Genomic DNA, 18,142 nt, shown 5'->3' with positions numbered 1-18,142 from the left:
GCTAACCCTCTCTGCTTAACATGCCTGCCACTTACCTCACCACCACTTACTCATTCCTGCTTCTCTCCTAGGGCTTAATATAGGGCCTGGCTGACACGTAATTGGTAAGCATTTCATGGAAGAATGGCATTTCCTTATCTTAAGCAGCTTTTCCCCTACCATTTTACTCTCTTGGGTGGTATATTTTTAAATATTTATTTTGAGAGAGAGAGTGTAAGTAGGGGAGGGGCTGAGAGAGAGGGAGAGAGAATCCCAAGGAGGTTTGCACTGTCAACACAGAGCCCGGCCGGGTACAGGGCTTGATCCCACGAACCATGAGTTCATGGCCTGAGCCAAAATCAAGAGTTGTACACTTAACTGACGGAGGGACCCAGGTGCCCCTCTCTTAGATGGTATTTTACATGCTATCTTTTTTACTCTGTGAATTGATAAAGTTTTCTTGCTTTTTAGTTAATATTTTGTAATACTGTCCTATTATCTAAGCAAGGTGAATTTTTTCCTGAGTAATTATCTTGCTGTGTGTATGTGTGTATGTGTGTGTGTGTGTGTGTGTGTGTGTGTGTGTGTGTGTGTGTGTGTGTATATGTATGTGTATATATATATATATATATGTAAACATTCTAAATTTCTTGACTCTTTAAAAATCCTTCTATTATGAGTAGTTTTAATTACTGGCTTGCAAAAGTGCTTCTCTACCATTCCTATACGTTTTTAAAAAGAAACCTCATTGTGTTTATAAAGAGATATGCATCATCATTATAAAAGATTAAAGCAATACAGGAAAATGTGAAAAAAAATCAATACCAAAATAGATTATCACAACTTTTCTATTCCTGACTTTATTTTGATTTTTCTTGGAGTTAGTTAACGTTCATGAAGGTACTACTTCCGGAACGTTTCATGGTCCTCATACTGTGTTTTGGCATATTTTGGGAATGCTTGTCCATTTCCTTTCTAAGTCAGAAACAGTTTGTCTAGGTCACAGTGCCATATTTTCTGTCAAACTTCTGGAGACATTGAATGTTGTTGCTGTCGAGAGGCGTGAGGTCTCCCTTCCCTCAACCCATTTTCTGCCTGAATATTCAGTCTTTGTTTATTGTGAAAGTCCAGTGACTTTACCAGGTGATGAGTGTGCAACAGAGTTTTCTGAAACAGGATGTTCACTTTGTGCCTGAAGATTCAAGTCACCCTGTAGATTCCGATGTGGTCATCCACGACAAATGAAGCAGTAACTCTGACTAGAGGAGCTGGTGGGGAAGAAGAGAGGTAGTAATGTAAGGGAATAATGGAAGATTGAATTTGAACAGGATGAATGGAAGAGAGACAAGTTAATGACACACTGGAGACCACTGTCCTGTGCACACAACATTAACTGGTCTTGTAGGAGGTATCTCTAAGTTTTTAAAACAAAGTAGGAATGAAAGCCATAACCTATCTGCATAGCTCGATAGCCTTTTAATATTCTGCAAAATGAGATGTAATTAGATATCTTTTCATTGTTTGAACAGTATAGAGAATTTTTTTTTATTCCAGTATAGTTAATATACACCGTTCTATTTGTTTCCGGTGTACAGTATAGTGATTCACCAATTCTTTACGTTACTCACTGCTCGTCGTGATAAATGAAATGTACTCTTAATCCCCTTCACCTATTTCATCTGCTCCCCCCACCTGCTCTGATAACCATCTGTTTGTTCTCTGTAGTTAAGAGTCTGTTTCTTGATTTGTGTTTTTTCCTTTGCTCATTTTTTAAATTCCTTCAACTCCACAGATGAGTGAAATCATATGATACTTGTCTTTTTGTGATTTTTTTTCACTTTGTATTATACTCTGTAGCTTCATCCATGTTGCTGCAGATGGCAAATTTTCATTATTTTTGTGGCTGAGTAACATTCCATTCCATGTATATATACCACACCTTCTTTATCCATTAATGGACACTTGGGCTGCTTCCATAATGTGGCCATTGTAAATAATGGTGCAATAAATATAGGGGTGTGTATCTCTTTTTGAGTTAGTGTTTTTGTATTCTTTGGTTAAATACCCAGCAGTGGAATTACTTACTAGACAATACAGTAGTTCTATTTTTATTAATTTTTTTTTCTTTTTTTTTTTTTTTTTAGAAAGAGAAAATGCACAAGTGGTGTAGAGGAGCAGAGGGAGGGACACAGAATCTTAAGCAGGCTCCACTCTCAGTGTGGAACTCAATGCAGGGCTTGATCCCACAACTCTGGGATCATGATCTGAACTGAAACTGAGTCGGGTGGCTCCCTGGACTGAGCCACTCAGGAGTCTCTGCTTTTAATTTTTTGAGGTGCCTCCATACTGTTTTCCACAGTTGCTGCACTGGTTAGCATTAACATGGGAAAAAATTTTACATTTCTGTGCTGATAACTCCCAACTTTAAGGGGTGATATTGAGCCAAATGATTCATGTAAAATGCAAGAAATACTTTTTCTAGCTGCTGGTTATGTTGGTTGAACTAAGGTGCAGTGTCTAAATTACTGGCCAGGTGGTTGCTGATTTTGTTTTTAAGGTCAACTATTTAATTTAGCAGAATATAGCAGCTACAGGTATTTTACACTTAAGCTGTTGAAGCCACAACCCTACAGGAACATTTTTTAGTTCAGAGAAAATTTGACTTTATTTCAGCGCAAACATCTTTAATTGTGGGTAAATGCAAAAATGAAACAGTATTGTTTTTGTCAGCGTATCATTCTGGATTTTAAAATCATGATTTCTATTTAAAACTGGTAGTTTCATGCCATAAACACTGTTTAATGAATCATTCATTGGAGTTACCCATTTTACTTAACTGGGAGGGCTCTCTTTTTTTCCCTATTAATAATAAAAATGAATGGGACACATCATAATGGAATTACTATTAATTTTTTATCAGAAGAGAGAAAAATTACATGATGAAGAAGAAAGAAAAAGTGCCTGGGTTAGCCAAGAGAGACAAAGAACTTTGGACAGACTTCGAACTTTTAAACAGGTAATAAAAGTATGGCCCATCTGTTGTTTTTCATTGCTTTTTAAGCAGAGCTGCATACACACTCGTGTTACAAGATTATGATAAAAACTTGGTTTTCCCTTTTATTATTTAGAAAATAAAATTTTAAATTAACGTTTGATTACAGGGCTACCCTTCTTCCAGTTGTATCTGGAATTAATATTCTTGTGCTGTTGGCCTTCCACTTTAGTAGTGTAAGAGGAGTGGTCAGGGCCTCTGGCAAACCTGAATTCTTCTTGAGTTTTATAAAATTAACAGGCTCACAAGTGACTGTCCATTTTAGGCATGAACTTGTCACCAGAACACATTCAGTAACCTTACGGTGGTAATCTGTGGGAGGGACCAGTGGCAGAATTAGAGAATGGATCAGCTTACGTCAGAAATGGTTTGGCAGTTGTCATAAGTGCTCAGGAATCTACTTCCATTGTCTGTGCCGAGGGATCACCTTATAGGTGCAGGAAGCTTTTGATGAAATTCTCTTAGTATTATAGTGAAGAGAGTATATGGTGGTTGTGGACCACCCTGTGTTGAGTAAATGTTGTTCACCAAATCCATTAATGCTAGGTTTTATTATAATAAAAGAATGAGATTTATGTATGTCAGTACTTGAAAAATTTTATTCCCTCTCCTTCCATCATAAAATGTACATACTGTTTTGAGAGTTTTTTTAAATGCCAAGAAACTTTTTAAAAAGATTAATGTTTTAATCTGTAAGCATTTGAAAATACATGTAAGAAACTAATAGTTCCATAGCTTAGTATATACCAATGGCATGTATTAAAACCATTTTTTTAATGTTTAATGTTGAGTGAGAGTGCAGATGGGGGAGGGAAAGAGAGAGAGAGGGAGACACACAATCAAAGCAGACTTCAGGCCCTGAGCTGTCAGCACAGAGCCTGGCATGGGGCTGAAACTCACAGACCACGAGATCATGGCCTGAGCCAAAGTTGGACGCTTAACCAACTGGGCCACCCAGGCGCCCCAATAGCATTGATGTTTGATATTTTATATTGCTATTATTTTTCCACTTAAGCTAGTAATTTCAGTAATTAAAGATCTTTTTTAAATCCTGTGGTAATTTTGAATAGTTGACTTCTTAAGTGGATAAGAGGGAATAGGGCCTTGATAAAAGATTTGATAAGCAAATAGAGTTGGATGACGGCTGTTGAAAGGGATTATGCTTTGGTATTCTGGTCTTCCGTATAACTGTATCAAAGAATTTCCCCCTGAAATCACAACAGCTCCGAAACAACATCTCGGACCTGAAGGAGAAAATAGCCATCAGTTCATAGATTGTTGTAAACTAATTTGACCAGTTACAATCACTTCTACTTTTTTAGAGGTACCCTGGCCAAGTCATACTTAAATCAACCAGATTGCGACTGGCTCATGCAAGAAGAAGAAGCACAGCCAGTCCTGTGCCCTGTGAGGACCAGTGTGACTCTCTGCCAGGAGCACTACAGGTAGAAGAGAAAAGTGCAAAGGCAGAGGAAGGAATAGGCGAGCTTGGGTCATCACACAAAACAGAAGACCAAAGCCTCGCACACCTTGAAGATACTTCGCTAGCACAACTTGAAGCCGCTTCATTACCTCTCAGTGGTGTTACCTCTGAACTGCCGCCCACTGTTTCTCTTCCACTTTTGAATAATACTGACCTCGAACCAGGTTCCGTTACCATAGATCCACTCCCCCCACCTCTTCCTCCAACACCACCTCCCCCGCCACCGCCTCCTCCCCCTCCCCCACCACCACCTCTGCCTGTTGCTAAAGACACCTCCCCAGAGACACTGGAGAAAGGTCTGCCTAGAACAGAGGCGAACGAGAAGAGGATCCCCAAGTCTGCGAGTGCCCCCTCAGCACATCTCTTTGACAGTAGTCAGCTGGTCAGTGCCAGGAAGAAGCTCAAAAAGACTGCTGAAGGTTTGCAGAGGAGGAGAGGTAAGTTAGAAACACATTTTTAATCTGTTGAGTAAAGTGAGTCATAATCAAAGGCCCTTTTATTTCATAGGACCCAACAAAGCTTAAAACATTATTTTATTTTGGGCATTATTTGATTGCAAATAGGTTTCAAAGTCACAGCCTGGCAGAATTCTACCAACCCACATCAACAAATGAGCCTAGACACAAATGTGTACCTTCTTGAGCTCTTAGGGATGTTTTAAAAATTATATATTCTGAGGTAGTACTTAATCTAACTGGTAATAATAGTAAGTGGCTCCTTTTGTGTTAAGAAGAAAATCTGACTTCATTTTTATCATTTTTTAAATGTATTTTTGAGAGAGTGCACATGTGCACAAGCAGGGGAGGGGCAGAGAGAAAGGGAAAGAGAAAATCCCAAGTGGGCTCTTTGCTGTGAACATAGAGCCTAATGCAGGGCTCAGTGTCACCAACCATAAGATCATGACTTGAGTCAAAATCAAGACTTGGATGTTTTTTTTTTTTTTTTAATTTTTTTAATGCTTATTTATTTTTGAGAGAGAGATTGACAGAATATGAGCGGGGGAGGGGCAGAAAGAGAGGGAGACACAGAATCTGAAGCAGGCTCCAGGCTCTGAGCCATCAGCACAGAGCCTGACACGGGGCTCGAACTCACGAACCCCTGAGATCATGACCTGAAGTCGGACGCTCAACCGACTGAGCCACCCAGGCACCCCAAGAGTTGGATGCTTAACCAACTGAATCACCCAGGTGCCCCAAAAATCTGATTTTAAACCTAGGAAATACAAGCACAGTATTCACAGAAAAAGTAAGACAGTTGGGAAGGGCTGTCAACACTAAGATGGCTTTGGCAGGACCATGCAACATTTGGTTACATATTTATTGAGGGCCTTGATACACTCTTTGTATTAAAAAAAAAAAAAAACAAGGAAAGATAGGGAGTAATAATAGACAATTTATTGTGTGTCCGATATGCCTTAATAAAGCTCTTTTTGAAAAGAACAGAGAATAATCCCTGTCTGTAGCTTTCATTGGGAGAACATTATATAAAACAATTTGCATATTACATTTTAATCTGAGAGACCGTTTAGTAAAATATTTCTTACCATAACTGGAGAATTTCATATGTAAAACAACTAAATGGTAAAACAGAACAATCATCGTAGTAGGGGCACCTGGCTGGCTCCGTCAGTAGAGCATGTGACTCTTGATCTCAGTGTTGTGCATTTGAGCCCCACATCAGGGGTAGAGTTTACTTAAAAAACAGACAAACAAAAACAAAAAAAAAAAAACTCTTAAAAAAAAACAACATACTGGATCAAAACTTAGTTCTTTAAAATTACATTTGTAACTCAAATTGCTCTCTGAATTTAGATTGTGCTGGTGCCTTTGGGAGTCTCAGCTATGAAATTCCTAAAGACTACCTCCCAGCTCCCAGTCTGCTTAGGTGTCTTAAGGGGAAATTATGAAAATACTAATTTCGAAGTTGAGTCTGGCTTTTTTCCTTTAGGTTTTATTTTTGAGAGAGAGAAAGAGAGCGGGGGAGGGGCAGAGAGAGAGGAAGACACAGAATCCAAAGCAGGCTCCATGTTCTGAACTGTCAGCACAGAGCCTGACTTGGGACTCGGACTCAGGAACTGTGACATCATGACCTGAATTGAAGTTGGAGGCTTAACCGACTGAGCCATCCAGGAGTGCCCCTGCTTTTTTTTTTCTTTTTCTTTTTTTTTTTTTAAACAAGTACAATTGGTATTTCATGTGTTTTTGGCACACCTGTCCATGGTTCATGGTTCATTTTGTTTTCAGTGTCCTTGGCTATCACAGTCCTAAAGTCTAGAGGTTATCAGTTTGACTCTAATTGGGATCCTAACTGTAATTCTTCTCTTTCATTTTATAAAGTGAGCTCACCCATGGATGAGGTGCTAGCTTCCTTGAAGCGTGGTAGTTTTCATCTGAAAAAGGTTGAACAGCGAACTCTGCCTCCTTTTCCTGATGAAGATGATAGTAATAATATCTTGGCACAAATACGGAAAGGGGTGAAATTGAAGAAGGTACAGAAGGAAGTTTTGAGAGAATCCTTCACACTTCTGCCTGACACAGATCCTCTAACACGGAGCATCCATGAAGCTCTTAGAAGAATCAAAGAAGCGTCCCCTGAGTCAGAGGATGAAGAGGAGGCTTTACCCTGCACAGATTGGGAAAACTAACAAGTAAATGGTCTTAATTTCTTTAGTAGCATTCACTAATAGCGGATGATGAGGTCTGTTATATTTTATTGATGAGGTTTATTGTTATATAGCTCAGCTATAGAATCGACCATAGATCTGTAAACTTCAGGTTTTGTGTAGTTTCTAGAAACCTAACAAACAGTAAAGCACTTTTCAAAGATATTGTTATATAAATGCCAGGTTTATACCTGCTCATTAAAAATTTCTACAGTATAGCCCAAATAAAGAGGATAGACTGATTCCAGTAAGGTGGCAGTCTTATTCTTACTTTAAAACCCAAAAGCTCTTTCCTCACCAAAGTATTTCAGGTACAAACTGTTATATATATTGAATTTTGATTTTTTTTTTTTTTAATGTTCATTTTGAGAGAGGGAGGAAGAGGGAGGAAGAGGGAATGAGTGGGGGAGGGGCAGAGAGAGGAAGAGACACAGAATCTGAAGGAGGCTCTAGGCTCTGAGCTGTCATCAAGGAGCCCTATGTGGGGCTCAGACTCAGGAACCGTGAGATCATGATCTGAGTCGAAGTAGGACCCCAACCAACTGATCCACTCAGGTGCTTCCTCCCTTGAATTGTGATATCTGCTTAGCTGCCCAGAAAGGAATTGTCTGAGATCAATCCAGAAAAATTACTGCATTGTTTGGTTATTTAGCTTTCTAAGCCTTTAAAATTAAGGTTAAAATTATCATTTTAAGGTTTATCATAGTTACTGCATAATCCAGATAAAATTGCAGCTAAAATAACAAACATGTAATAAGTGTATGCATACCTTATTGGGTATGCCCATGGTATTGGTTACACATTGGACATTTTCCTAAAGTAATAGAGTTGTTACTCTACCACATTTTAGGAAGCTAATTACATAGTACTATGGCACAAATTCTGCTAAATATAGAGTCAGTAAAGATAACATGCTACATATAGTATATAGAGAACTGATACTAGTCATAACTGAAATTATATAATTTGTGCAAACTGTAATGCAACTATGCAGATATATTCTATTAAGCATCTTAATTGCTCTCTTGATGGACTGCTTCTGTGGGCTTCACAATATTCACCAAACTGGGGAAGACTCATAGTTCTGGAAGGGGAATAGATATAGGAATAATAAACTTACTTATTAGCCAGTGTTTTTTATGCATGCCTGATCGTAAGAATTCCCTGAGAAATTACTAAAAATGCAGATTCCTGGCTTTCACTCCCATGAATTCTGAGTAGATCTGAGGTATATGCGGGCGTACATGTGGATTTTGAAAACTCCATACAGAAAAGGTAAAGTATGTCATTAATTTTTTTATACTGATTACATGCTAAAAGATAGTTTTGGATATATCAAATAAAATACTACTAAAAGCAGTTTTTACTTGTTCCTTTTGGGCATGGGGCCATCAGGAAAATTTAGATGTTCCTGTATTATACTCTCATCTGTACCACTTCCCTTCAGCATCTGCTGTCAGTAGCTTTAACAAAATGGGGGTGAAAAATCTCAATAAGTGGTGATGCTCCAGACAACATTTGATAGCACCAGTGTTATGCCATGGGTATTGGGCTGTTGGTATCTTTTTTCCCCCTGTTATTTATAGAGGCCCTAATTATCATGCTGTATGATTCAGTGTTTTTGAATCCCAAAATAATTTCAGACCATTTGTGCTTAACATATGTACACTATGCTTTGTAGAAGATAGCAAATATATTATTGTGTATACTCAGTGCTAGAGACTTAGGGTGCCTGACTGGGAATCTTTTTCAATCTTGTAGATTGTCTCCCACTTTACAGTGCTTGTTACCTGTCGTCTTGTCTCCTGCTTGAAGCTTCTCAGTGAGCTGCTAAGCCTATGCCTAAAACTGCCATCTTAGCACAGATTGGGCCTTCATATAAGCGAGTGTTTAGTCCTTTTGATACAGCTGCCCACAGTAGCCCAGTTGGGGTATGTGACCCACCTGCTGTTGCTCAGGCCAGCCCATCATTTCTGTTTTCTGCCTTCTCACCGGATCCTGCCCAAGACATAGACATTGCAGCAGCATTTTGTATGTTCAAGTGCCTCCATGGTTATTTATAGCTTTGGGCTGCTAATTTACCCTTACAGCAGATGTTAAGAATATGCCCAGAATATGAATATCACTTTGAAAGTTGCCTAAAAACTCTTTTTTTGGCCGATTATTTATGACTGTTGTATGTGTTAGAATGTTGAAACAATGAAATGGTCCCAGAAAAATTGTATGAGCTCAGATATCTGCAAAGTCACTTAAAAACAAAACAAAACAAAAAACAATGCATCCTACACCAGAAACAAACCATAGACTAGTTGTGATCCCCACCAATTTGAGCAGGCAGTGATAAAGGAGCTATTCTCACTGCCTTGTCTTGTGGTCTTGGGAAATCATTAAAAAAAAAAAATTTTTTTTTTTTTTAATGTTTGTTTATTTTTGAGAGGGAGACAGAGGCCAAGCAAGAGAGGGGCAGAGAGAGGAGGAGACACCGAATCCGAAGCAGGCTCCAGGATCTGAGCTGTCAGCACAGAGCCCATTGTGGGGCTTGAACCCACGAACTGTGAGATCATGGCCTAAGCCGGAGTCAGACACTTAACCAACTGAGCCACTCAGGTGCCCCTTGGGAAATCATTTTTAAAGACTGAACTTTTAGATGGCTTCTCTACAGATGGCTAAACAGGCTATAATTTGTATTTCCTATAAGTCAGCTTTTTGTAGATTTTAAATATTTTTTTTGTTTCTTTTTCAGAGAGAGAGAGAGAGAGCAGGGGGGAGGGGCAGAGGGAGAGGGAGATTGAGAATCAATCCTGAGCAGGCTCCACACTGCCAACGCAGAGCCCAATGGCAGGGCTAGAACTCATGAACTGTAAGATTATGATCTGAGCTGAAATCAAGAGTTGCACACTTAACTGGTCAAGTCACCCAGGCACCCCTAGTTTAAGATTTTAAACCATTAGCTCTTCAAAGAAGATAATTTCTCGGGGTCCCTGGGTAGCTCAGTTGCTTGAGTGTCCCAACTTCAGCGCAGGTCATGATCTCACATACATGGGTTCAAGCCCCACGACGGACTCTGTGCTGACAGCTCGGAGCCTGGAGCCTGCTTCAGATTCTCTCTCTCTCTCTCTCTCTCTCTCTCTCTCTGCCTCTCCCCTGCTCACACCCTGTCTCTTGTTAAATAAATAAATAAATAAATAAATAAATAAATAAATAAATAAATAAATAAAATTTCTCAAAACTTCATGAAGTAGAAAGTGAAGATATCCTGTTTTGCTTTGTCTTTCTTGAAAACTCTTCTTGGGACAGCCATAGGTAATAGTGTCCTTGAAGGAAATTTCTAAACGGAATGAAATACATATATAAGCTTTTTATTTTCTATTTTGTTTTCTGTGGGTTCCTTCATAAAGTTATGAAGTAACTATGACAATACTGTCTGTTAGAAATACAGTTTGAGGGATGGATGGAATTTAAACAGTTCAAGTCACATTAAAAAGGTAAAAAGAAACATGTGAAATTGATTTCATTAATACTTATTTTATATGATGTATCCAAAATCGTATGTTTCAACATGTTATCGCTATAAAAAAATTCACGAGGTATTTCACATTTGTTTTGTACCTGGGTCTTCAAAATCCAGTGTGTATTTTAGCTAGTAGCACATCTCAGTGTTGATGCTAAGTATTCAGTGGTTAAATGTGAAATGTCTTAACCAAAACAATAAAATTATATTTAATGAACAAATATTTTATGCTGCTTCAGATTTCAATTTAAATCACATTAAAAATCCATTTTCTCAGACTAGCCACATTTCAAGTGCTCAAAAGCCACATGTAGCTATAGTATTAAATAACGCAGAACTAATAATGCATGTCTGTTTTTATCTGCCAAGTAGGTCTTTCAAAGAATTATTCCTATGCCATATGTAAGCCATGGATCTCAAACATAACTATTCTGAAACTTAAAAAGCCCTACCACAAGGATCCCTTTAAAGACCAGTACTAATCCTATCCTCTAAATAGCAATATAACAAAAACTCACAGTCTAGTGAATTTTTAAAATATCATTTAACAATTCTTACTACACTGGCAGTTTGACGCCAATATTTTAGACTGTTTTTTCCTTTTTACCGTATAGTTTTGACATAAAATGTTAGTAGAAGAAATAAAAGTGAATCTACCCTACAACCTTATGTGATCAAAATCCATATTCAGATTATTTTGTTTTCATTTTTACTGTTTTATGAATAGAAATGTATCCTTTTTTTAAAAAAGTGTCTCCTGTATGCTATGTCTACAAATGGGTATTTCTAAGCTATTGATCAGTGTTCATCTGGGTATTACAGAAGTTGTGTGGGAACATATATATACACACTGACCTTAATAAGCCATCATTTTGTAATACATTGTATTATTTTTTTCTAAACAGGTGACTCAACGGAAAGAAAAAAATACAGTTGAAGATCAGTTCTTACTGTTTTGGAAAACAAAATTTTAAACATGCGATTTCCCAATTGGATTCCATTAGATGCAAAGTGTATTGGCACAGTGGTGTGAAAAAACAGAGGCACAGTTGGCAAGTTATCGCTTTTCCAGTCATTCCAGTAGTTGGTGGTTAACAGGAGTTTTAGATGTGCAGTGCTCCTGATGCAGTGAAGAAAAGGCCTTCTGGACATGCCTGGTTTTTTTAAGCACCTTCCCCTCCTGTCCACCCAGTTACATCCTTGTAGTGGCCAGTAAAGCTAGGGGTTGCTCTGAGTTGGAAGAACACTGGGTTGACAGAGATCTACTGTGAGCTGTATTGAGTCTGCTTTGAAATCCATCTTTAAGTGCACTGAATAGTCCTCTGCTTGAAAAGACAGCACCTCTTCCATACCAGCTTATATAAATAGTGCAGCACTCTGAAAAAGAAGTGTATCATGATAGCTATAGGACAGGAATTGGAAAGAATCAGGTGGAAATGCACTGAAAATGTTCACATTTTAAAGATGTTCAACATCTGAAAAGATAACATAACCACAGAGATGCATTTAATGTGTTTACCACAACATGATAGATTTACCATGGCATATTTTTAAAAGACCACACACTCTTACACTTTGTAAGGTTTTGAAGTAAAAATTTCCATGCTTTTAAATAGCTCTTCATAATTGTGAATTTATAATAGTTTGAATTTCATGTGCAACTTTGTGTATGAAAAGCAATACTTTGTAACTTGATAATATTTCAAATTATTTTTAGTCTTTTTGTTTGAACGATTGCTTGATTAGTGTAATGCAACATGACTTTCCTATTGAGAATCAAAAAAGAGGATTCAATAATAGGGATGCTGATCTTAAATCTTTGTAACGGGCACATTTAAGTTTCCCTTTGTTATGCTCCGCAGTGAAATGTGCTCTACAAATAATGCAGAAACTAGACAGGCAGAAAAGCCTTCTGGGCTGGCATTTTACTATCCTCACATGTTTTGAGTGGGATTTTGGGAGAGAGCCTTTGTTACTGTCAGGAGACTTTTTAAAACATAGGTATAAAGTTCTAGGTGCTGATTTTGCTGTATTGGAGTCCTGAAAGATGCATTTATGTGAAAGGAGCCATTATGAATTCTCAGCAGGACTGCTGGGGGCTTGACCGAAGGTAGATCTGTTGGACCCAGTCTATAGTATTCTGTAGAGTGTAATTCTGTATAAGACACATGTTGGCCTTTATATGAAGGGAGTTAAGGACTGAGGAACCAAAAAGAACTTTTATTTTTTCTGAGGCATTTCTCTGGCCTAGACCCAGAAAAGCAGTCCTAGAGTAAAAGTCCTTGAATGTGTATAAAGTGGTTTTCATGGAGAGAAAAAAAAAATGCTCACAGATTTGTCCCTTTAAGATGTTACTTCCTTTAAAATAATTGAGAAAACTTCCTGCTTACTGATGAGTAGGAGCTTTTGCACAGCATTTTCACATGTTTCATATTTTATTCATGTTTTATTCCCACTTCTTATCTTGGAAGATTACATCTGTACACGAGATATATATTTTAATGTTCATCTCACAGCGGGGAGGTGTGTGTGGACCCTCCCCTCCCGTTTCCTTCAGTACAGAACTGAAGCATTCTTTTCAACCAAAGACTGATTGGTTTCATTTTTTTTTTTAAGCAAGTTTGCAAACCTTTAAAAAATCACGTATCAGTTTCAAACTTCTGGATGCTTATGGATCAGTTCGTTTTTTCATCCATTGACATTCTGAAAAATACAGGAGAACCTAATATTAAACGTACAGCAAAAGCACTGGGATTTTTCTATGCCAGGAATTGCTCCCCATTTAGTGTTAGAGCTGGGATTCCATCAAAAGACAGGTTCTCTTAGAAATGGGTCTTGTGACTTGTCCTTCACAGCCATGTTCTAGTAAGTCTCTGGCAAATACTGGAGGGGTACAGACCCCTGTGAATCCTTTGGAGGTGCATCCATACCTCTGAGCACATCCCACTGTGGCACTCCATGAAGGGCATCTCACTTGATGATGAGCAGGTTAAAGTGCGGTCTTGTTAGCAACCAGCTGTGCTTATTCTCTGCTGAGTAACTTTTCCAGTACACGTATCTTCTGTCCTTAAGATTCCGATTCCTCCTTCCACAGAAGTACAAGTTAGTGCAGATCACCATCCTTTGGAGCTCGTAAATACTAAAATTTCAAATAACTCCAGTCCATTTGTCCAAGATGACATTACCAGTTGAATCCTCGTGTAAATTTTATTTTCTCCCCCCAACCTGTTAATTTTAAAGAGGTTTTGGAACTCAACAAAATTATGTAAGCATGGTTAAATTCCCCTTTTCTCCACCTGCCCTTAAAAAAAAAAAAATGAGCATTTTTGTGCTTTACATTAAGGTTTTATATATTTAGTTAGGATGACATTTACAGGTGATCATGTTTCAAGTACTGGACTTGCCTGTACTATTTATATGGTTTAAAATATTTGATAGTTTTATCTCCGTGTATCATTTGTCATAAGAATACACAAACAGCTGCTTGCTTATGCCGAATCAGTTTAGGAGTTGATTTATCAGTCTAGACTCGACTGCAGTATATTTTAAGTGGGGAAACAAATAGATAACTTGGGGGTATTGTAAGGCTAATGTTACTGCCCACTTGAGTGCCACTTAATACTCAAACTGTTGTGTATATAACCAATGTGGCACACAGAAAACGTATTCCTACCCATCTCCAATATGGGGGGTACTGTGGGGTAGCAGTATGACAAAAGGCTTGGCTAAAGAGATTTTTAAAAGATGAGCAGTTGTCTTGTTTGCTGTATGTTTTATAGGTTTTGAGTTGGTGAGTAGTATTGAAAACAATCATTCCCTAGTTCTCATTGCAGAACTGAAAGATTTCTTAATGTGTATTTTTAAAACAACTAGGCACAGCTCTAAGAGTGGATCAGGTGTAGGATTTCCACAGCGGGAATGTGGGTTTTTTCTCATTATGTGAAACCATAGAAAATCTTCAGCACTTTCATTTACTCTGTATAATGGGGGGGGGGGGGGGTGGAAATCCTGGTTTCTACGAAGCTGAACTGTGTACCAATATTAGGTAACATGGCACGACCACTTTGCGATAAAAGTGTTAAATTGTAAAGCATACTTAGATCATAGCAGGCACCAAGAATTAAAACTCATATATCAGTGGAACAAAAATGAACGGGCAGCATCCTCTGTTTGGAATGGGACCAGGATACAATTAACACAATTTTATACATTCCCTAAGATGCCATTTTTTAATTGCATTCATTGAGTTTGTGTATAAATGTGAATCCGTGCTTTTAGCCTAAGGAAAGTTTTTCTTTCACTAAGTACAGGTTTAAAAAGAAAAACTTATACGTATCATGAGATAGCAATCTGTAAAGCACTAATGGGTCCATGACGGCCTTATCAGGGAGTTGAAATTTCATATGCTTTACCAGGTTTATTTTAAGAAATCTTCTTGAACAGCTGTAAAACATTTAAAAATCGTGGCAGATGCATTGTTAACATGCAACCATTTGATAAGGAGAACAGAAACCCTAATAAGTTGTCCCTAACTCTTGCACTGAATTTAAATGATAATGTAAAGTTAAATGTGCATTATAAACAGATTTTATTTCACCTTTATTGCTTAGAAGAGCTATGCTTAGTGCTAGAGGATGGGCCAGCACGATTGATTTCAGAGGGAAGAGGTAAAAAAAGAAGCACCTTACTTACTGTTGGAGCGTGTTGCATTGATTTAGTGCTGCTGAACAATTCAGTAGTTACTTCTGAACTTTGCTACAAAGTGCTCTTTAGTTAAAGCACATGAGGAGGAACCTCTGCTTAAATTGCTTTGTAAAATAAAGCAATGGTATTTTTTATCCTATAAATAATCTAATTTAAAAGCTTTTCTTAAAAAATGAGTTTATATTGCTGCCTAAACTATCATGTATGTAAACAGAGGTTTTTTTTTTTTTACGGTGAGAGGGAATTTGATGAGTGTGTGTGTGTGTGTGTGTGTGTGAGAGAGAGAGAGAGAGAGAGAGAGAGAGAGAGAGAGAGAGAGAGAGAAATGTCTGCCCATTGGGTTACTTTGAAGATGTGTTCATTCTAAAATGTTTTGCCCACAGTAAATGTACAGCTTGGTATTTGAGGAATTTGAGAATCTAAATTTCTAAATGTTTCTCCCCTTCCCTCTATAATTATGCCACTAAGGTGCATGTACAGAAAATACCTCTGAGGTTGACATGTTAAATATTGTATCAATGCTCTTTCACACTGAATCTCAAAGCAATCATTTGTTTTGAGAGGTAAGGGAAAGTTTTTCTGTTTTTTTGTTTTGTTTGTTTTTTTAAAGTCAGTTATAAGAGTGCCTCAATTTGGGGGAATTAAGGGTGGATAGGAAAGGCTGTGCAAAGTGATTTTTAGATGTATACAGAAAGGTATAGGTGTTGGTTGTAGAGCTGAATTTTAACAAGGGAAGTTTGGGTTTTTTTTGTTTTTTTTTTTTTAACTTGCATGTTCTATGGTTAACTATCAAAGAGTGTAACAAGTTATAGCTTTTCCCAATACTAATTACATTGGTTTTAAGAAGTCTTCATGATCACAAGATGGCATTTTCCCTTCAATTGTGAACCAAGAGGGGTAGACGATACAACCCAGACAGTGACTTCTGACTTCTTCGACTCGGACAGAATCAACACTGTCTCATTGAGTTTCTTACTGTACTGTATGTCTTGCCAAGTGTGAAACCATAATATATATATTGTTTGTGAAAATTCGAAGGCTACAGATCATTTTGCATGATGAAAGCCCATAAGGGCTAATGAAACTGACATGTTTTTTAGCCTTTCTGGTTCAATGAAAATTACAATGGCAGACCAATTCACTATTTACTAGCTTTGTGCAATATTATAATGGTAGAAGCAAAACACTAGCACATTGTGCTTGGCTTTTAAAGATGGCTTTAACACCGTACATTAGATGGAAGTATGCACAGTGTATTGTAAATGCCACTCTTGCAAATTTACAATACTTATATGCTCCATTAATAATATTTTAAAGTATTAAAAGTACAAAGAAAAAACTAAGCAGGCATTTATAGCAATACTCTGAAATCTCCAATAATTGTTTTGACTGTTGCCTTTTGCTCTTTAGTGCAACTTTTCTGCATTGTAATTACTGCTTTGTATTTCCTGTTTTTTACACTTACGACTTCAGAGTTAAGTACTTGTACAGCAAGTATTGCAGTCACCTTCTCTTGTACATGCAATGTAACAACATACAGTTTTGGTGCTTAACAATATTCCTCTTTTTCTTTAATAAAAGATATTTATTGAGTTAACTTCATTTTGTTTGTTTAAAACAACATTGGTGGGGTGCCTGGGTGGCTCTGTCAGTTGAGCGCCTGACTCTTGATTTTGGTGCAGGTCATGATCTTACCATCTGTGGGTTCGAGCCCTCCTCCCCAGTGCGGAGCCGACTTGGGATTCTCTCTCCCTCTCTCAAAATAAATAAACTTAAAAAGAAAAAAATGCATTGGTGGTGTGCTTTTGCTATAAGATGATAAACGGGCTTCAGAGATGGTGTACCCCTGTACCAGTGCCTCTTCCTATTTGTAATGAAGCGTTTTAACGGTAGCTGAATTTGTGGTAATAACAGCCTTATTTATGTGATCTAGAAAGCTGTCCACATCGTTGGGCAATGTTGGCTTTCAACGTTGGAAGGTCTTTAAATACCTTTCATTTTAGCAAGCAATTTTTGACCATTTAAATGGGATTATTGGTTTTACACTTAAACATGGGACTGACCTAAATGGAACCCAGCAGATACCCTTATCCAGTGCTGACCTGATGTGGCCCCTGACATACACAAGGCACACATTTCAGGGCAGGTGTCCTTAAAGGGACTTAGATCCCAGATGGTACCCTGGTCCCTGAATAAGGGCTCCAGTTCCATCTCTCCCTGTGCAGTTGAAATCAGTTTTGCCCCCTTAGAGGATTTTTGTTGCTGATTTTTTATTACTAGGGCTATCTATGTGAAAAGGTTCACAGGCTGGTATTAAGTGATTTATTTGTTCCTTCCCCAAACTACTATTTTTAAAATGACAGGCTGAACACAGTAGAACTTGGTACTTCTTCCAGCTTCGGAATTTTGTATTGAGAAATTTCTCTGAAGGAAGGGGCCTTAATTCCATGTGTTCTGTCTGCACATACATCAGAAACTAGCCCGAAGGGTTTGATTACTAGAGGATGTCTAGCCAAACTGACAAGTTATCACCTCTGCCTCTTGAATTAAACTCTTAACACTTCAGAAGAATCCTAGTATCTAGTTCATCCTTAGGAAAGTCATGGTGTGGTGGCTTAAGGGTAGCCTCAGTGGGTGACCCCTCTGTTGGACCAGCCACCTTTACTACGACAGGTAAAAAAACACAAAACGTGGAAATCTCGGCCCAATAGAATTCCTCAGTCCTTTGCAACTGTCCCACATCCTGACCTT

At 38.0% G+C, this 18,142-nt stretch overlaps 1 protein-coding gene across 1 annotated transcript in view; it reads left to right on the top strand.

Moving 5' to 3' along the window:
• JMY (junction mediating and regulatory protein, p53 cofactor) overlaps window positions 1-16,988 on the top strand; it is a 101,312-nt gene extending 84,324 nt beyond the window's left edge. Inside the window, exons 8-11 of the mRNA XM_086698055.1 lie at window positions 2,900-2,995; window positions 4,354-4,951; window positions 6,851-7,170; window positions 11,603-16,988. Of these exons, the coding sequence (XP_086554181.1) occupies window positions 2,900-2,995; window positions 4,354-4,951; window positions 6,851-7,158 (1,002 nt within the window). The 3' untranslated portion in view covers window positions 7,159-7,170; window positions 11,603-16,988. The remainder of the gene's footprint in view (window positions 1-2,899; window positions 2,996-4,353; window positions 4,952-6,850; window positions 7,171-11,602) is intronic.
• Window positions 16,989-18,142: the final 1,154 nt, after the last annotated feature.

This window comes from Puma concolor, chromosome A1 (assembly GCF_028749965.1).
Source record: "Puma concolor isolate L17-30 chromosome A1, mPumCon1.1.hap2, whole genome shotgun sequence".
NCBI lineage: Eukaryota > Metazoa > Chordata > Mammalia > Carnivora > Felidae > Puma > Puma concolor.
This window is presented reverse-complemented; position numbering and strand designations above follow the sequence as displayed.